Source organism: Aulostomus chinensis, chromosome 11 (assembly GCF_037954235.1).
Source record: "Aulostomus chinensis isolate RoL2024-O1b breed Wild chromosome 11, RoL_Achi_v1.0, whole genome shotgun sequence".
In the NCBI taxonomy this organism is placed as follows: Eukaryota; Metazoa; Chordata; class Actinopteri; order Syngnathiformes; family Aulostomidae; genus Aulostomus; species Aulostomus chinensis.
The window spans coordinates 27872214-27894074 of NC_141330.1; the positions used below are offsets into that span (position 1 = coordinate 27872214).

The 21861-nt window shown below is 47.5% G+C and overlaps 1 protein-coding gene across 3 annotated transcripts in view; it reads right to left on the reverse strand.

The window, feature by feature from the left end:
- Window positions 1-21861, reverse strand: part of dyrk1b (dual-specificity tyrosine-(Y)-phosphorylation regulated kinase 1B) — a 58609-nt gene that overhangs the window by 24444 nt on the left and 12304 nt on the right. Inside the window, exon 1 of one of the 3 annotated variants that reach the window (XM_086219284.1) lies at window positions 3455-5567. The exons of the other annotated variants lie outside the window; for them this stretch is intronic. Within the exon in view, the coding sequence (XP_086075410.1) occupies window positions 3455-3557 (103 nt within the window). The 5' untranslated portion in view covers window positions 3558-5567. Of the gene's footprint in view, window positions 1-3454; window positions 5568-21861 lie in introns of those variants that run through there. 3 annotated transcript variants of the gene reach the window in all.

Genomic DNA, 21861 nt, shown 5'->3' on the forward strand with positions numbered 1-21861 from the left:
ACTGTCGCTCATTAATGTGACGAGTGGAGGAGGGTGGGTGCATCACATCCAGTGTGATGCCGGCAGGAAGAATTGCTGTAGTCAAAATTAATAGTTGGAGAAAATACATTTCAGTTCATTGCATTTCATCAAAATGATGGAAAAATTGAAATGTGAAAGTGGCAAAGATGCAGAACCATCTGTTCGACCCACTGACCTTTTCAGCTAACATTTAGCTTTTCTCTAGTTTTGCTAACAAAACAGATGAATCATGCCCCCCCCCCCGACCCTTGATGGATAAGAGGTATAGAAAATGGATGGGTGGAGCAGATGAATCAATTGTCATCGGTAGCATCAGAGTTGGTTTTGGAGTGAGCCCCACACAGCATCAGCTGATTAGAAATGAATAATCTGACAAAACATATTGTACATTTGTAGAATCCAGACATTGATCCACGCAGCGGTTCTCTACAGAGAGGTTCACCTCACCCACATTTTCAGCTCTGTTCTTAGTGACCTCTGACCTGAGGGCAGACGCACCACCCGTTCCAGCAGGTGGGGCTGAGCGGTGTTACAGTCCCACTGTGGCAGCCTGAGGGTGCCTCAAGCTGCTCAGACACAACCTGGTCACACTGATGCTGCGGACACTCCGTCAATTTGTAAAATACAGCAGCATGTTCTCTACACACACTTGGTAGGACGCAGGGAACGATTTAAGAAGCAGAATCTCAGCAAGTTCACAAAACCAGCTGGGAAAAAATGCAGCGCATCTGAAATGCTGTCGGTGGGCGAGGCAGCTGTGAGGAAGGCCGACGTGAACAGCGGCGTAGCAGGAACGCAGCGGAGGCAAAGCCAGTGGAACCCCAAGGTTTGCATGGTCTGGAACCAAAATCTGGGGCTGCGGAAGTTGTGTGGTGGCCCCGCGTCGCGGTGTAGCCATATCACACCACGTGACTGCACACAGAGGTCTTTGTGCTCTCTCAGGGCAGGGATGCGCAGCTCAGGAGGAAGCATCACACTACGTGTAGCATTAGTGTCACTATGGCTGCTAGCATCAACAGGTTCATATCAAACCTGACACCCAGTGGCGCACGACATAAATGACAAACCGATCGGTGCACTCACTTGGCAACACTGGCAGTTTTCTAAAAGCAACGTTTCGTCCGCCTGTCCGTCGGTAACCTGGGACAGTCACAGACGGACTCAGCTTCCATGGCTGAACTTACACCAAGTCTTTTTTTTGCTGAAGTTTTGTAAACTTTGCTCATCTGTCACTGATGACGAGGAAACAATGCAGTAAATTCATAAATGATGGGGTTTCCAAACGTTTTGGAAACAAAAACTGTTTCTAAATCCACAATGTTTTCCTGTGATTCTTAGTATGTTAATGAAAATCTTTTTGAATAAAAAAACCATCAGTAGGTATCGCTGTCAATCAAATCAAAATCAGCAAAAAATCCCCTGTGGTGCATTCCTGCTGCAGGCTGTGAATGAGGAGGCCGACTCAAAGCGCTTGCTTGAGAGTTCTCTGGTGTTGTCATTTTTCATGGAATTACTCATTTCTATTCATGGGCTTTTACCAGGCTTTCAAACAAAGGTGACAACAGCACGTTCAATTTAAAGTGACAACTGAAACTGAATGAAAGTGAGAGGGTAGGAGGAAGAGAAGTAACGAGTGAACAACCGTCCAGGTAGAGAGAGCTGAGCAAACAAGCCACAGAACATCAGGGCTCCATTTCAGTTCCCTGCGGGATGTCACACGGAGTCAGGACGCCAGCGTCCCATAAGTAATCCCATAAGGAGAGACGCTGAGCGTCAGACAACCACCGAGTCAGGAGACGCTTCCGCGGTCTCCATCAAACAGGCTACAACTGCCAAGCCTGTGTAATACCTTAGAGTTCAGGTGAGTCGTGGACTCCTGCATCTGCACGCGCCTTTAGGTTATCACCAACTGTCTGTGAGACAGTTTTCCAACCTTTCAGCTATAATTTGATGACACTGCAAACAGACAACCCTCACCTGCACTCTCACAGCAGCCAGTTTTGTTTCATGTGTGCTCCACAAGTCCAAATGAACCCGCGCTCACACAGACGTAGAACCCAGTGAAGGATTTAAGAAAAATACTGAATTTTCATTATTTTTACTGATGTTGGGATTTCAATACAATTCAGAAAATTGGAAAAAATGATCAGTCTTATGTAATTATTCACATTTCAATTACAAAATCACGGAAATGATGACGTTGGATGTTTGTGGGGATGTGAAACAAACAAAAATAAATGTCCAAGATGTGTAAAGTACCAGGAACCGACCGGGATCCCACCGCAGCAGCACACGGCTTCACTTAGAGGTTTGCACAGGTGAGGTATCGCTATCTTGGGATTTGGATCCAACTTTGATATGCCATTCACCTCCAGAACAGATTCAAGCTATTTGTTGTTCTTCAAGACAGAAATGATGACTATAGAGCGATAGAACCGACCTGTCACCTGGGAGGTTGGAACCAGCCAGGGTTCGTGCTTCTCAGTTTCCTCTCTACTTCACAAAGACACCTAAACAGCTGTTGATGATGTGGTGAGTGAGGCGTCCCAGTCAGAACACGCTCACACACTCTCCTTCGGTAAACCAAGACCCAGCATTTCTAATGCCAGCAGTCAAAGCAGCGCTGATGGGTCGGGCACACATGGAAGGCGTTTTCTCTCAGGTGAGGTCAGAGGAGCCAAATGGCAACTAAGAAGGCTCCTAATACACGGAGCTGCCAACACCCCACGTGACGTTCTTCTCATTCTGCGTGAAGAGACAAGTAGCCAGTGGACAGATGTGCAAGTGGACATGTCTCACGACGACCACGTGACTGCCTACTTGTTGTGCATAGCAGTCCCCATGTTTTAACGCTGTACTAAACTTGGGTGCGAGACTTGTATCGCATTCCACTCAGAGTTGACCTGCGGAACACCAACTAACTAATACTATAACAATAACTGGCTGGCTGGAACCTGAGACGAGAGCCGGAGCGGTTCAGCAGATCCAGCACGCGTGTGTGTCATCAGACTTCATCCGTCCGGACAGGCTGCTCCCCTCAGACAACAAAGGCTTTGTATGGATGAACCGACTCAATCTCGCCACGCGTGCAACAGTTATACTCAACACTTAAACACATGCTGACACATAACATCCTGACATGTAGGCACAGAGAGTGTCTCTCTCTCTCTCTCTCTCTCTCTCTCTCACACACACACAGGCACACACACACACACACACACACAGGACGAGCTCACAAAACTTCTATACATTAATAAGAGAAACAAAAACATCTGCCACACTATGGTGAAAAAGTGCACAAGGCAACTGTAACAGATTCACACACAAAAGTGGCAGCAATGAGATCAGAGCAAGTGTGTGTGTGTGTGTGTGTGTGTGTGTGTGTGTGTGTGTGTGTGTGTGTGTGTGTGTGTGTGTGTGCGCGCGCACTGACTCTTGTTCTTGCGAAGCAGGGCAGAGGTGATCCAGGGTTCCGATTGGACCATCCTGCCAGAGGGCACAGTCTTGTCCTCCACTGATGATGATGTGATCACCATGGAAACGCTTGGCAATTGGTCAATCCAGCAGGGAAACCCAGTCAATCAAATGCTTTGACAGGTGTGTGTGTGGGGACAGGGGGACGGGTCAGGTAACCGTCATGAGGCGTGTTTTCAATCCCAGAGTTCACTTCAACAGTTTACCCAACTAAATCAATCAATCTTGAAATGGTGGGAAACTGACCAATCAAAAGGCACCGTCTTGTCTCTAGCTTGTTTCTGTCTTTTTGTTACTGCGGTTTCTAAGGCAACCAACTGGTGTACAGGCAGCTTGTCTCTCTGAAGTAAAAATATAAAGGATGTAAACTCTGTAGTCTGTGGAGTTACTATAGATATAGAGCTATAATTCTACACATATTCTCTGTCTCTCTGTGGTTTGGGGACTCGGGGTCATAGAATATTTGGTTAATCAAGTTAGCTTTTTTTTTTCTTTAAGTTTCTGCTTGGTAGAAGTTTGCACTGCTCCAGATTGCTGGTGACTGATATTCTAGGTAGTCAAAAGTAGGTCTTTCTCCTGTTCCAGTATGTGATCAAGTGGCTTCTCTACGCAAGAGGCAAGAGCTTCACTTCAACATCCAAGGACGAATATCATAGATTCACTTTGTCCAGGGTAGGTTTCACCCACAGTTCACAACTTGTGGCTCTTCAGACACATTTTAGTTGTAATCCAGGATAGGGTTTGTCTGTCCAGAGTGGTCTTTACTGGTGGAATCCAGTACAACCAGTACTCCCAGGCCAGGACAGTTCCAACAGATCTCAAATTATTCAGCAGAATAAAAGTTTATCCAGCGTCTCTTCTTCCTTCGGTGTAAAGAGGTGAGTCAACTCGGTGCTAACCAGGCTCGCCCCGCATGCTGCAGGTGGGCTGAGCGAGGCAGTGTGATAGAAGGGGTGGAAGAGAAGGAGGTGGAGGGGAGTTGGGTTTCCAGCTGCCTGCTTTTACCCCATCACTTACTCTAAAAATAGGTCCAATTACTGGCGCTTTCTGGGGAGACTGGACACTGGACAGAGTAGGGCAGTGGAGAGAGACGTTATCTCTCAGATTAAACCAGTGACACACACACACACACAGACACACACACAGCCCGGACAGCCAGAGCTCCACGGAGTCTTTGTGTTGCGGTCTCTCAGCTCCCCTTCACCCGCCTACAGCAGAGGGCGGTGGGCCTCTGCTAGGGTGAAAAGGAGCCCCTCCAAGAGGCCAGACGCCGGAGTAATCCTCATCCACCACTCTGGGGTTTCTGTGACAACAAGCAGTCGCGCAAACACGTGTAAACAAACCAGTCGCTTCGACGCGTCGATGTCACAGGGACGTGTCGCTCCCAGGAAAGTTCCCCTCACCGCACATCCACGCGGGCTGAGCCCCCGCGGGTCCCGCTACAGGCAGGCGGCCCGGCCGGTGGAGGAAACGGGGGGCAAAAGTTAAGATCCAGTATCTGGGGTGAGATGTCAAATGCTCCCTGTCTCAACGCCACGCGCAGGACAAGCCGAGCCGAGTCGGTCTTGTTCACTCGCCTCAGGAAGAAGTCCGAGCACCTCACATTCCAGCCGACGCGATCACAACATCTGGACGGAAACTGGAGCAGAACTTCAGCCTCCAAGTCTCCAGGAGCATCAGATCCAGCAAGTTCCTGAGTCGGCTGTCAGATGCCCGGATCGCTCCCGACGCGCCTCTGCTTCCGCTCTCTCTCTCTCGCTCTCTCACTTCATGTCCTCCTTTCTTGCCCTTCTCTGAGTTAAGGGAGGCTTTTTATTCCTTCAAGGTGGAAACCTTCACAAGGGCAACCTCGAATCATGTTTGTCGCCCGTTTCCCTGTCAGTGCTTCTCCGTTGAACGGAATCTGCGCTCCTCTCCCACACGGCTCCCCGCCCTGCGATCGGGACTCTACCATGTACCGGGGCAGGGGTCGGGGCCGGCGCGTCTGGCGCAGCCTCTCACGGCTCTGATCAAACCAGAACAGAGACGCCAGCAAGCTGGAAATGTGACGGCGGGGACTTTTCCCGACGTGATCCCCAGCAGCCTCCGCTGAAACGGCCACCGCTGTCACGAACCGCCGTGGGCGCGAGAACTCCAGCGAGCTGGCGGGACGTGAACCCTCCCTGCCAGCGCAGTAGTCTGGTCCAAACAGACCTCTCCTGTCCTGTCCATTTATAGTAACAAGAGGATATATATACTGGAACTTTATATACACACATATATAGACAACCTCCACTGAAACCCTCTTCACCATTTTAGAGATAAAACTCGGTTTGACAGAAAGACACAAGCACTTGCTGCGAGTTCAACCACAGTTCTCCCTGCTTGCTCTCTTCAGATGGACGCAGCAGCGAGGACCACATACACACCCTGTCCTGCATGTCAGTGGTAGAACTCCAAATCTTGTCCTTTTAGACTGGAAACTTACTGTCCCCATCTGCTGAAGCAACCTTCTTTAGTTCAAGGCTGAATGTCTGAACTTACAGGAGGCCGGCCGGAGGTGAGGGGGGACAGAAGGAGGTAAAATGGACCGAGCAGGTCTAAATAAAACCTGTACGGGTGCAGACTCACCCTTAGACAACAGGCCTGACTTATTAGTGCAGCTATTCTAATTAATGAGGAATTAACTTTGAAGACACATTTCAAAACAATTTAAACTCGTGCTAATTAAGGCTGTGTGTGTATTTTATTCTTCTCATAAAAAGTGACAAAACTGCACATAAAATGGTTGAACGGCTGGGCTTCATGCTGGTGCCGTGTGACACATAAAGCCTCTTTTTTCATTCAGTCCTCTAAAACGTTTCAACTTCTCTGCGCTGGGGTGAAAGCAGCCTCTCCCTCACTCAGCACGCACCCTCTAAAGACTCTGTTGCTACCCGACGCCATGGCAGCTGCAATGTGATTGGCTGCTTAAACTCTGCTCCCTGCCTGTGATTGGCTAGCGTGTGGCTCTGTGGGAGGAGCGCTCGGCTTAGTTTCCCAGTGTCTCTTCAAACGGCGCGATGCAGGAATGACGCGGAAATAGTTTGAAGATGTCAGGTAGAAGTGGAGGGGGCGGGGAGGGGAGCGAGCAGGGCTGGGGGCAGGGAGAGTGCCGGGGAGCGGTGAGGAGAGCGGGGGAAAGGGCCTCCATGAGCACATGGTCACTGAGTGACTCTACAGCTGAGATGTGTGACTTCCCCTCACAAACCAGCCAAAGCTAAAAGTTGTTCCTGTTGCTATCCGAGCATTCCGTCTATATCAGGCAGAATGCTGCCTGGGAACAGCTCAGCAGCTCCGTGTCATCAACAGCTACAGCTCACTCGCTCCAGAAGTGTGCGTCACACGCACATGAATTCTGTTCTCATCAAACGCAGTTCTGCTCTTCATACCTAAACAGGTTACTCAGTCATTAACGTGTAGGTTATGAGGCGTCCAGGTGAGCCGACCACTGTAATTACCTGCTGTGCGAGGGTACATCTCCTCTGACAATACTGCGTTTATGAAAGGAGGCTCAGGGAGGAGGCGGGCAGGTTCTCCTGTCCCGCTGCTGCTCGCTGGTACCGCGGTGGTCGCGTCTCTTCATTCTGAATTTGTCATCCTCCTCATTTGACTTGTGCTTCTAACAGGCCTGGTGAGTTACATGAGCGTGCAGTGACACAACGTGAGCCACGGAGTGCTGATACAGTCGAGAACTGCAGTATCAACACATTCGGCTGCCACTGAGCGTAATTTGTAAATGATTTGAATAAGTTGATTTGGTTTGGAACAGTGAGCTACGTTCTGAGGCAAACCTCAGCAGGTGAATTTACTGCATTATGGCGCCGTGCTGTCCCTCTGGCTCCAGTTCCTGCAACCTTCCCTTCTCATACGGTCCAACTCCAGACTTCGGAACCTATGGTCCAAATCATCACACTCACACGTACTGAAAAACAGCTGACCAGTCACAGCTAAAATAAGGTGGCCTAATAACACGCTATAATTACAGAGCTTGCGTTTAAAGGATCATTCTCAGAGTCATAAAGTAGCAGGAAGTAACACTGCACCACAGAGCAGAAACGCACGCTGAGGTGGTGATCGCACACCCATGCACCACGACCAGGAGGTCTGGTTGAAAAGCGCCCAGCTCAGAGGCACTGGGGCAGGCGGGGGAGCAAAGACAATGACACCCATCGTGACGTCACGGTTCACCAGGTGTGACAGTAGAAGGGACCCTCTCTGAGGAGGAGGCTCCTCTACGCTCCAAATGAAACCCACCTGTTCACAAGTACAGCGGGTGGGGATGCTCACCTGGCCAGAGGAGCTGGAGGCCTGGCTGCTCACACCCACGACTCTGGGACTGATAACGATGACCTCCCCGTACACCTGCAAGGGTCACACGTGCAGCACCTGGCTTGTGCAGTCAATTCTTGAAAGACATAAATTCATGTCGACTGGATACGAGCTGCAACTGAAGCACAAATCTAGCGAGTAGCAGTGAGACCCAGTGGATCACACAGCAGGGCCTCGTGAGACCATGCAGGATCACGTTTGCCACAGCTTTGTTGGACTGGCTGATTCAGTTGCTGATGAATGCAGAATGGAGGAGAAATCCCTGGTGATCTATTCTTAAAAAGCATTTTGCATAAATATAAGTGGACAAGTAAACACACCCATGAAACTGAGGGAGCAACACTGCTGTCCCCCCTGCAGGCTGTGTGGGGGCACAGGCTGATCCACGTCCGAGTCTCTGCAGTCTGGGAGCAATGTGACACTTTTTTGACTCCACTAAAACAGAACATTTCACCACTGCATGTAATGTTGGCATGCAGGTCTGCCAGCAGATACACCACCAGCCGGATGGGAGGAGGCGGCAGGCCCAGGACAGGCCCAGCTCTCGCCGGTGTGCCGGGAGCGCGCGGGTTTACACTGAGGTGACACTTTGAAAGGACCACATTTTCACTCTCATCATGCCACACAAACTCTGCTCTTAACCTGGTTCTAACATTTCAGACAGACAGGCAACAGGTGCGCATGTGTGTGTGCAACCGCTAGATCAACAAACGTGAACTACCGCTGCCACGGAGAGATGCCCCGAGCGCGTCTCTCTGGCTCATTCCTACTTCTGCTTGTTTTGGTCGTGTGACTTTCCGATACCGATTTCAGCAGATTCCTGTTTTCTGTCCAAGAACTTCACCTGATAGAAGAGTAAACATAAAAGTCAGTGGAAACTTCTGTTTTCATGATTACAGAAAATAGTTCTCTTAGTTTCTGGTAAATTGCACCAGGCAGCTGGGTCTTTTCTAACTTTAACATCTCTAAAAACATAAAGAATTAAAGAGCTCTTTGACTGGAAACAGAAATGAATCAAATTCTACTGAAACAAGTTGCTGTGTATCAGCTGCGTCTGAATCTCTTTCACTTATGGAACCAAAGCAGTTGGGCTCCCTCCTGGTTTAGTTTTGGCCTTACATATTTACAAATGGAAAGCTTTACGTCCTTTATTACTCAAAGTGAGGAATTTCCCCACTGACACGGCATTTCCAAAAATCAGCCTTCCGGCTGCGCCCTGGTCCCATTGGTCCTCGACCCCCCGCTGCCGCCGGCTTTGCTAACCTGCTCAGATCTGCTGTTTCCTGATTTACGCGCTTCTATCACAGGCGACTAGAGTTCGCGTTTACACGGCGTCCTTTACAGGTCTTTTTTTGTTTGTTTGTTTTTTAGATTGGCAGCCTGCATGCAGTGTTTTATTTTGAAAATCGACCAGATATACAATACCAATTGCATGGAGACTTCCTGGCTGGCTCATTTTTCTCTGAGCATACTGACAGGGCCCTGCGTCAAAAATAGACTCGCTGCTATTCCCCGCAAAGCGACGGTCCGGGGCAAGTGACCGGCTAGGAATCCGGAACAAGTGACACTGTCCGGCCGCTTCCAGTCCCTGGCAGCACCATTATCATTATTACTATTATTATTGTTATAATGCTGCTATTAAACCCTTCAACTCAAGCATTAAAATATGTGGCTTTCAAAATATGCTAATCATAAGGAAACAATGGCTTAAAATAATTCCTCCTGTTGAATAAATAATGTAAGTGCAAAATGAATATAATGACTATAGAGAGGATTTTTGCGCCTATCAATGCATTTATAAGGAAGGACACATGCTGAGACTAAAGAGTACATTCAGAAAGTAAATCTTTCTTATTCTGAAGGGTGACCTGTTTCACCACACAAACGGAATCAGTTGAAATAATTTATTGAAGTGAACATTGAAATGGGCCAAAGTTTACTGGCCATTTCCAGTGTTACTGAGTAGCAGATGGGAGGCCACCCGGATCCCAAGACAGGGGGCTGCAGTGGTGAGCAGAGGCACGCTGGTGCAGGTCCTGCTGGAGCAGGTCCTGCTGGAGCAGGTCCTGTGTCGCTGTCTCAAAGCAGCTCCACGTCTTCCTGTGACTGTGTGTCAGAACTACAGACGCCGGTGAACGGTCTGATATCAACGGTGAGGGACACCGGCTTTGACGTCATTCACGTTTGTTTGTTTTCCATATGCATTCACTGGTGTCACCGTGTGTCACACTGGTGTGATATGACCCTAGCAGCCAACGCTGAGTGTTGTGTAACGGTACAGCAGCCTCCTGATGGCCGGTTCGACGGGCGCGAGGACTCGATGCCGCCGTTTCCGGTCGTCTCCCCACCGCCGCCGCCGCCGCCGCCGCGCTGGTTTACCCGGCGAGCTACCGACACAGGCGCGCCATTAAAGTTACCTCACCAAGAACGAGGCTGAGCGTTCGTGGTTCCCTTCTCGGAGCTACTGACTGGCTTCCACTAAATCACGTTCAGCTGTACCGGGACCAGACAGCGGAGATTACGGCGGCACTGCGAGGAGGCAAGCAGACTCTGACACTCACGTGCCTTGCAGCAAAATTCCACCCGGCAACTATACACTGTACCATGGCAACAGCTCTGCCATTGGTCCCCGGTGCGTTTTCAAGTGACCAATGGGATGGCCAGCCGCGGGTGATGCTTGTTGCTAGGTAAACACGATGCAGAGGAAAGATAGAAGAGCAGAATTACCATGCTGCTACTGCAGGGTGCTTTCAGCGAGGAGTGGAAGAGTACTTTACACTCGGAGGTACCCTCCTCGTTCTCAGCACTTGGCGGTGCCAGAGAGACAAAAAACGAAACGAGGCAGGAATGACACAGGCAAAGAGGAATAAAATATAGGACTGGTTGAAAACCTAAGGGGATTTTGCAGCCAGTGCTTGTGGTTATGTTTTGCATGCACAATACATAGAGCCTGAGTCAGTGGGGAACGTTGGCTTCCACATTATTAAATAAGAAACTAATTCTCCAATATCTGCCTCAGAATCATTCACTGACATGATTACTACAGTAAAAACATAGGCTGCCTCCACACGACCGTACCAATACACGATGGATACATTTTAATCAGGGTTCAAATTATACTCGTGTGCAAAAACAGAAATAAAATATGAATACATGGGCAAAGCAGAACATGCGTCCGACTGCATGAAGGACGCAGCAGCGAGCAGTCAGTCAGCCTGCTGACTCCTGACCTGTTGTCCCCGTTCATTAACTTTTGTGTGCTGCACATAATTCTGCTTCAGCTGGACGCAGAAACCCAGCATCAACATCCATGATTGAGTTTCAGGATCTCACATTCTTTTGACTTCCATTTTATTTATATTGGTTAATTATTTCTTGAAGTACGTACCTACATTTTTTTTTTTAGTTTTTTTTTTTTTTTATATTTTGCCCATCTACAGATGAGGCCAGCTCCGTCAGGTGGCACCTACCTGGGTGCTGAGCTGGAGGACATGCCCTCTAGCAGCATCTTGATCACTTCCTGAATACAAGAAGGAAATAAAAAGAAAACAAACCGGCAGAGGTCAAGATCTTTATTCAAAACCCGTCTGCCCCGCAGCCGTTTGAACTGAAGCTCTGTCCTGAAGAGTCACTGTCAGGACATCATTTATAATTATAAAGTGAAATGCATGCTTCCATTGTTAATTCAAACGTCACTCTGCCTGGTGAGCGGCAAGCACGGCCTCCGCTCAGGACCGAGTAGACTCCCGAAATGTCAACATACGCCGATCTGGTTGCCGTCTACCTGTCAGGACTGTGGCAGCTCACTGACACACCGTCTCACCGTACGCACCGTCTACTGTCTCCAGTTACAAAGCATTTCCTCCCTCCTCCACTCTCACTGCTCTGTGAATACACGCCTCACACCTTCCTGCTCGACATCCTCAGTGACCAATGAAAGAGCTGGCCGATGGCTCCTCCTGGATCGATGCGGGCACGTAGCTCCAGGCACACGGCTACCAGAACCACGGTGCAGAGGAAACCGGCCATCGCACACTGGGAGGAAAACCCAAGGGTTAACATTTATACTACACAAACCAACTACACACAACTTCCAACGAATGCCTGCCTCCTCTTCTGGTGAAGGAACGAAACCAAGTACATTCAGCAGGGCTGGTACCCGACTGTACTTTAAGATGTACCCGACTGTACTTTAAGATGTACCCGACTGTACTTGAAGATGTACCCGACTGTACTTTAAGATGTACCCGACTGTACTTTAAGATGTACCCGACTGTACTTTAGGATGTACCCGACTGTACTTAAAGATGTACCCGACTGTACTTAAAGATGTACCCGACTGTACTTAAAGATGTACCCGACTGTACTTAAAGATGTACCCGACTGTACTTTAAACCGATTTCTGCCCGTGCTCATGGGTACCGATTCACAAGGAACCCATCAGTGTCACACCTCAGTACCTGAGAGTGCACCAGGGTGAGGGAGACCATGTGATTTTACCCCTGCAACAAGTCCAAATTTTCAGAACAGCGATTCACCGCCACAGTGGACGCAACTTGCAAAACCTCCTGAAAGAGCACTGATGATGGTGAACCTATTAGACTGATCGCTTCTGGAGCGGATACCTGGAAACCAGTACAAGCACCAGTAGCCGTTCATCTGACCAGTAGCAAACACCAATATTTGCTCTACTGTACTGCACTTTCAAATTTTCAGTGTATTACACCTTTATATCCCTAAATTACATCTCTCAAAATAATCCCCAGCACGAACGGGGCCAGTATGCTTCATCGGGACTGCTCTGACCTGCTTTAGAACCTCTCCCCTGATACTTTTCTGATTTAAGAACTGAAGGTACAACCAACAATTTCTGACAAACTCCTTCATGCAGTATCAGTCACATGAGTATACTGGTTCTATAGAACGATTCCAACAGAATCAGCTCCACGCCAACCAACGACTTATGCCAAAGTTCTGCTGAATATCAGCAAGAGATGTCAAGTGTTCTGTGGTGACAACTCTCAGTCAATGAAAGAACAGAAAAGTAGAGGAGCCCCGCATTAATAACTGAGAGAAAAGAGTATTTGTGAAGTAGTACTGCACGGTCTGAGGGTTTGTCTTTATTCTTGCTTTGAACAATTGCAGGAAAGAGAAAAAACATCCTGTTTTGGAAATTGATTGATTTAAAGGAGCATTGTGTGGCATTCAAATCATCTTTTAAAAGAAATTGATATTCATAACTCTGTTTTTTTTTGTATCCCCTTAGATTTGGAATTGTGCTTTTGCTACATTAGAATTATATCCAAATTAGGAGAGGGTCCTTTTATACGGGGCAACAGATCAGCATCGGTCCCAGATCCGAGCTGACCACCCCGCGGGGAGTTGTAATACTTGTGTGTCGTCAGGACGGGACGAGCAGGGACCAAAGCAAGACTTCATTAAAAAGCAGGATTGTGGAGCAACATGTTGTGTTGCTAGCGGGGGAGAGGCTAATCATGGCGAGTTCATCAGTGTAGATATTCAGTAGCGCGCTCAGGGTGTGCATGGAGACATTGGGGCTCGAGCGACTCTACTGCTCTACGCCCGACGCCGAGGCTCTCCAGATCCTTAGAAAGGCTAACGTTAGCTTGTGAGTGCAACCAACTCTCTCCTGTGTTTCACCCCTCTGGTTGCTGTTTAAAACAGAGAAAATGACCTGTAGCTGTCAACCCAGTAACAAAGTTACTGGTTTAATTGTGCATATCCACTTCGCGAGGGAAAAACAGACGATACATTTAAAGATCATCAGGCAAGTGCTGCATTTCTCTCCCTCTGCTTCTCTCGCTGAAGGAGGGCAAATAAACATGTGACTTTGATGTGACCTGCGATTTATATTCACATTAAAAGAGACATTCTGTCACTGAGGGCCAGAATGAAAGTTTGATGCTAGTTATTTTGTCCAGTAGTGATTTCTTATTCCACCACCAGCAGCCCATCCACTGTCCGCCAGAATGTGAATTCTGACCACCGCGTGCAGTTGCTGCATGCATGCAAACTGGGTTGGGCTTTGATCATTACGAGGTGTGGTCCCTTTCCTCGCAGATCAAACTGCCATTTTACATTTACAGTGGCCCAGAATGGACAAACTAGCACCTTCCTGTTTCAGTTAAATGTGAACTGGCAGTAACCTGTGTAGGCGGTGCCCTCTCTGAACAAGCTCGTAGGGTGGGCTTCACAGTGGTTCTCGTTCTGCTACGTTTGTTACATTTGTGCCACGACTCCACCATCTTACAGTTACGGACACTGAAGCCGGCCATTCTAGCGGCCACAGTGATGGACATCCCCATGGAGTTGATGAGGACACAGAGGATGCAGGTGAGGAGCAAAGCCATGAGGAAGGAGGGCTGACCAACGGGGGCTGCACCTCCCTTCAGTGAGAGACCTCAGGCCGGTCAACAAGAACACAAGAAGACGAGAACATCCATCCTCCACTGTTTATCCTGTTGAGGTGGTGGGGGTGGAGCCTATCCCAGCAGCCTTCCCCCTGGACAGGTCACCAGTCCATGGCAGGGCCAACACATAGAGACAGACAACCATTGGCTCTCCCAGCCACGCCTACGGTCAATTTAGAGTCTGGATTAACCTGGTCCCTCTTGATGTCTTTGGACTGTGGAGGAAGCTGGAGTACCAGAGAGAACCCAGCAGGAACAGGGAGAACATGGAGACTCACCCAGAAAGACCCCGTGCTGCAGCCGGGGCTCCACCCACAACCTTCTTGCTAGGAGGTTCTGACCCCTGCGCTTCCCCTAAGGCAGTCATGTGACACTATATTCCATTTGATCTCAACTTTATTTTGAAGTTGTTACATCTGTTTATCAGAATAAAATCTATGATGTTAGCAGCAAATGTAGAAGTGCTGTTGACGGCTGCGAAACCCACCCAGCTGTGATGGACATGGTCACCCAGACATGATGGAGTTGGTTCTCCTTTGGTTCTAGATCTTTACTTACAGCACTGCTCATATGCATGAAAGTTCCTTTTCCAACTTTGTCCCAAGAGGATAAAAAGAATTGTCTGATTCTCAACACACAGTTGTTGGTGTTTGCTAACAATTTTTTTGCATTGAGTAAAATTTGAGAATGCAAATTCTGACAAATGTCATTGGTGAACTGCCTGCAGACTGTTTTCCCCCAACAATTACTGGATGGACAACTGAGGTCCTTCGTTCAGATATTCATGGCTCCCAGGTAGAGTTGCATTTTCACAAGGTTCACGTTGTCCCACGAAGGCAGTAGTTATGGGCAATTTAGAGTAGTTAGCCATTGATCATGTTTAGCACATTGCTAACATAAACAGCTCGCTGCTGCAGCACTTCTGTGAAAGTAACAACACGAAGAGCCAAGACTGACTTCACATCCAGCTGTTAGGACACATTCTGAACCAATCTATGACACACACACACACACACACACACAATGAGTTTAGGTCAGGTTATTACCATTAGCTAAGCACTAAACCCAAGTTTACCAGCAGCAACATTCCCCTTTGAGCATGGAAACTCATAGCTGACATCTGAGAACCGCATTTGTATTAAAACAGTTTGGATGCCGCGGTCCACCCAGTAGTTCTCACACACATCTTGCTGTGCCGACCAATGCCTGAGTTCAAGTTTTCTCATGATCTTTTTCCAGCTGTGAGGTGACACGTGGTCCAGGATCTGACCAATCCCCTGTCAGTGATGTCATGGGTATTTGCATGATGTCTGGTAAAAGCTGGTGTTCACCGACGCATCATCGTAGCCAGTTGAGTTTCCTGTTTCAGGAACAACCAGCCATTAAATCAGAATTTTTTAAAATTTTAACTTCCCAGTAATTCAATATTTTCAATGAATGATGGTGCCAAGGACAACTTGTAACATTAAAGTGTTTGAATGTGATGAAGTCAAAGGGCGGAGCCCCCTTCACCGGCTCGCTCAGTCTCACCATCCTGGTTCCCAGCAGCAGGTGAACCCACCACACTCACAGCTGCCGATTCGATCAGTGTCACGTTATGACGGGACACTTTCTTATCACATGAAACGCGAGCTTGTTAGCATGAAGTCCAGGCAGAGACGCTCATGTACACAAAGTACGTTGTACATGTTCATATTCTTTATTCAAAAAGAAAAACATTTGTATTTGCTCTCCATCTTATTTTTAAAACTTGGAAGGAAAAGAAACCCTAAAATCACAACCAGCCATCAGGTGTTTCTGTTTTTAAGTGTCAGAAATGGAAAGACATGTTGTCTTGTGAAATGTTTTCTCAGCGTTGTTCGTGCCAGGAGGAGCCAAGTGTGTCCAACTCAACCGAGTTTGGGACAACAGTGATGGACACGGAGAGACAACACACAAACTGTGGGGAAAAAAACAACCCGGGCAGCAGCTTCCACTCCTGGATAAACTGGAGAACACTCCGCAGCCAGCCCAGTAAGTCTGTGAAACGTTACAGCCCCGACAGGCGGCACACACAGTAGCAGCTTGTTGCTATCACCTGTAGCCTGCTAGCTCACTTATAGCATGCTAACTTGAACTTGATTTTGCTAGCACTGTCGGCCGTAATCTCAAATCCTTCGCAAATTCTGACTTTCATTGTCCTTGATGCAGATACTGGAGTGAGCATAAACGAAGGAGAAGCTCCAGAAACCCTCCAGAGATCAGGGAGTTTCCACTGGAACTGAATGGTTCAATCGTGCAATACCAACATCCCCTTCAGTGTAAGAGTGTACAAAAGAGATCTCCTTATAATCTTGATTCTCTGTTTTTTTCCTTTATTATATATTGGTGTTTACTGTGAAATGGAGCACTGCAATCCAACAATTTTCCACGAGGGGTTAATAAAGGATTTCTGATTCTGATTCTGAATGGACCTCCAAGTGTAGAAACGGACACCAAACAGAGAACAAGTCAGAGGGATTCCACTGAAGAGGATTAAATGATAAATAACAGAGGATACATGTGGTCATTCACAGCAGCACTGACAAGCTTGCTGCTGATGTCACCTCAGTAAGTCTCGGTTCTCGGTAAGTACTGTGACTGTACAGTTGTACAGGTCGTATACTGTCTCATGTACCCTGTGGACAGACGTTCTGTTGACCCTGGAACTTGTAAAACAGGCTGAAGGGACCCAAGTTGTTCTGATTGTCACAGGGAGATCATCCTCCAAGTTTGTTCCAAAAGAAATCTTAACAAATTTTTTTTTTTAAATGAACATAAAATAAACATAGCCAACATTGAACTGCTACCATTTTGCACAATGAATATATAGACATGTACAGTATGTGTTGTATTTTACGTCTTCTTCTACTGGCAGACTATCATGGTAAGAGTACATGAATACAAATGTGTTCATTGTCATACTAAAGAGACCTGAATATCTGAGCAATCAGGTGGAAAAAGTGGACATATTGGCATCAGTTAGTGGACAAACAGGTCGCAATTTATCGGCATGTTGAAAATCAGCCAACATCCAAATGATGCGTCCCTCATGTCGCATCCCCTGGAGGTGTCGACCACAAGCTACAGCCAGAAGAACCTCTTCATCTGAATGCCAGGTTCAAGAACTCAGCTACAGGACAGTTCCTGACATGAAATATGACCTGGGTGGAGCTGATTGACCGATCAGTAAACCAACATATTTAATGGTTGACTCAAACACGCTGCTGCCTGTTGCCTCACGGCTCCATCTGAGGCTGCTGCCCTGTCCCGTAACGAAAGCAACGCCAGTTCCACCAACATCAGCTGGAGGCCAGACCAGTGGCGTCCGGCCCGAATGGACGATTACTTTGTTATTTTAGTCAACAACTGTCATTCGTTTACAGTCTACATTTGGTTTGTGTCACGCTGGACTGAATACGCAGCAGCTCAGCTACAAAGAAGAGCTTGTAGAGGCCATTAGCAGGACAGCTGGAGCTGATGAGAACATCTGAGCAGGAACGAGTGAGACAGAAGTCATGTTGGACTGGGAGCGGGGCTCACGAGTAAGGACTCTCACTATGTTACACACGATAAAGACAACAAAACACAAATTAGTTGGACACCCATCAAATCATTCAGCACACCACACATGACGGGACCTCTCTGGCCAACTCCATGTCACGTTCAGTGAAGCTGAAACCTGGTGCCAACATGAGCTTGTTGCCTGTTATAGCAGGGAGGGTTCAATTGGGTCAAAGTTCTGGTGTTACAACTGGTCCATATGAGCCCATACGGCTTTAGTCTCACTGTAGTGAAGACTGGAATATCACATGTACACACACACACACACACACACACACACACACACACACACACACACACACACACACACACACACACACACACACAGTTACTGTTGCCAGGCGAGACATAGTCTCATTCAGTGTGAGACCCAGAAATAGAGTCCCAGTAAGGACAGGTGGAGGGGCCGCATGCAACATCCCCCACACCCAAATTACCATCAGGCACACAGACTGACTGACAGACCTGTGGTGAGTCAAACAACCAAAAGTGATGTCATACAGGCTGAGAGCTCAACAGGTCACTGCATGGACCGGACTGGATCCACCATCTACCAGCTCACCGTTGCAGCCAGCTAGCACAGCAACGTCTGGCAACATGGAACGTATGTTACTGAGGCAACAGACGTGCTCATCAATATTACGTCACAGCGTGAGTCACTCATCGCGGGATGGGCAGCAGTGTGTGTGTGTGTGTGTGTGATATAAAGGGCCTATTACTGGACCTGAAGCCGGTTCTTCAGACATTTTGTCTAATCAAACATAAAACTGGGGCCTCAGTGAACTCGCCTTCCGTATGACAAAATAATTTGGAGAAATGATTCAGACGGTCGTCCACTGACTCAAGTGAGACTGGGTCTCTTTACAAAAGGGTCTCTTACAAAATGTAAGCCAAGACACACACACACACACACACACACACACACACACACACACACACACACACACACACACACAAGGATCTTAACTCATTTCCAGCCTGTCCAGCACTGTGGGGGTGGAGCCTGTCCCAGCTGTCAGTCACCATCCCACCGTCCATCTAAACTTACCTGAATAATATCACAAAATATTTCAACTTGGATTTAAACATCTTTGAAATCAAGTGTGTCACATCGACACATCATCACGCATGGCAAGACATCAGCAGGTCATTTTCACATCACCTGGGCGTTGAACGCCAGACACAAGTCCTGATCCCGCTGAGCGACCTGAGACACCATGATGTCATCACCAGGGCTGCATGGAGCGGCGTGTTTCTAACTCGCCCCACAGCCTCTGCCACCAGGACATGAAGCTCCAAACGTTCATTGACTTCATCTAGACAACTTAGAGATGCCTAGAATCGATTGATACCATTTCTAGAGATGCTCTGGTTCCACTGAGGCTGACTCAATAAGGTCCACGGTGACAGAATTCAGACTTCTGTCAAAAATTCAGAGAAGACACTGACATTTTCCACTCAGCATCCAGGATGAGATGCAGATTGAGTCCATTTTGTCACAACTGCTACAGACTTATTTAGCAGTGGCACAGTGGGCTCATGTCTTGATGCAGCAACACTGGTTTGACGATCGGTTCTGATGTCAACTGAGCAAAAATTGTAGACTTGATAATTCCTGCAATCTTGAAGTATTCGTTACCTTTTCTTGAAGTTGAAAGCTGTCAGTCAGCCAGAGTGTCTGACTGTGGTGAAGCTGACTGTCCCCTCCCATGGGATGAGCCCAGTGGACCCACCGGGACCCTGAAGCCTCGACTCCTTCAAGTGCTTGGACCAGCATACAACATTTACCAAGCAGAGGCTCAACATTAACGCCAGGCTATTTCATCTGCAAACGCAATTTTCAGCATGAGCAGGTCCTCTTAACCCTGGTGGCCCCCTTCCACTCTTCAATATACAGGAACTTAGCTTGTGTCAATGCAAACCCTACTTAGGCTTTTGTGTCTTCAGTTCCTGTAGTTTAGGATACATTGTGTACAAATGGCACACATGCATTCAAAAATGTCCCTTTGCAACCATTCTAAAACAGAAATACTTGATTACAATACAAGTACTCCATTACACTTCCATTCGGGACAACTAGCTTTAAAATCATATGTACAACTATGCAATCATGCCAATTATTCAGCTGATTAAAAAATAGATTTTCTTTCTCATCTGTTCGATATCTGTTAAAATGATGAAGTTGAATTTTCATGTGGGGAAAGGCTGCTCTGGATTCTTTGTTTTTCCAAACTTGTATTTTCAAAGACAACTTTTGGATAAAATTTAGTTTGCCAGACATAGAAAAATGGTTCCTCTGTATGTTTGAGGGAAGACACAGAGACGCCATCGCAGACGAACCCCAGTGGTCAGGCGGCAGCTTCACTTAGGTCACTGAATCAAACCAGGAATCTTGTCATAGATGCAAAGCAACACCCCCCCGCTGCCACCACCACCACCCATGATGGACCCCCCCCCCACACACACACACACACACACACAGTGAGTGAGGGAGCCAGAACCATGAAGTCACTTTAATTTCATAAAATGTCTGTAAATACACAACTTAAATCTGCAGACACTTCTAAAGCATGAATGAGAACACAGATGAGTGAGTGAGTGAGGAAGCCAGGCTCACACATTCACGGTCAGGCAGGTCTAGGATGTTTGATCTTTCTTCAGCCCCACCTCCCTCAGACACCGTTGGCGGCAGCTGATACCGCCAATAAAACTAATTTTCACCAGAATTATAGAAATCAGGTTATGAATGAGAAAAAAACCTGGGGAATAAGAACAGGAACAAAACTGGAACGGTTGTGCCACAGCTGTAACAAATTACTCCAAAAGAAAAGTTCTTCCTCCTCCTGGAAGAACGAGGCAGGTACTCGCTCCTTCAGGGCTCATCGGGGCCGACGGCCTGGATGTGAACCTGCCAGAACTGTGCTGGTGCCACCACGTCCTGGAGAATCACAGCATCCTTCCTGCTGAGCCCTGCCAGACCTTTCAGAGCTTTGGAATGAGAGAAATCCAGGAAACCCTCACAACTCCACTCCAGCTTACTTCGCTCTGGTGCGCTTCCTGTTGTTAAAGACCACTTCCACAAACCTCATTATAAACCTGAGGAGGATCCTGACGTGTGAGGTTCAGTTTCATGACTGGCTCTTCACCTGGCTGGGTTATTGGGAAGAGACAATGAGAAACTGGTCAACTCAGGAAACGTTGAATTGTTTGCGTCCATTTAAAGTTCAAATCTTGAATCACACAAACCCAGAGAGCAGCTCTCATTCAGTTTCTTTTATTTGACAGCATCCGAAGTCTGACATTGTCTCATGATTTATTCATTCATTCATAATGTCTGAACAACACTGTATCATAACTTTCATTTAAATGATCTCAGGCAATGTACCATGATTTAATTTGAGTGTCCTCAGTGCTAAACTGGGATATACAGAAGGTCTCAGCGCCAGGCAGCGCGCCCGTCGACACGCTCTGCCAGTATGAGAATTTGAGAGACGCTCCATCCTGCTTGACCTCTACCGTCAAACCGATTTCCTTTCACAGGCATTTACATGCAAGAAATATGATCCCTCAGCACCGTTCTGACCCCAAATGCATCAATTAACAAACAGCAGTTTTGGGGAGACTGAGGGTTCTTCTGCTAATTCGCTAATAAAAGTCTTCGTTCTTGTTTTAACGACATGAAGCAAGCGTTTACTTTGTGAATCGCTTCTCCTCCAGAAAACTCGCTTGTGGAGGACGAGTCGAGGGAGGAGGTAACATTCAGACAAAAAAACAAATCACTCACATATGAGAACAATGAAATCAGAGTTTTCAATTTTAACCACCAATTCACCCCAAAAAGTTAGGTTCATATTGAGGACACACACATGTGGTGTGACCACATCGCCTAAGTGGACTGACGTGAAAAACAGAACATTTCTAAGACTCTCTGACCTCGTGGAACCCTAAATCTCCCCGCCCGCCTCGCAGAAGTGGAAGAAGGCTTTTGTAATTCAGTACAACT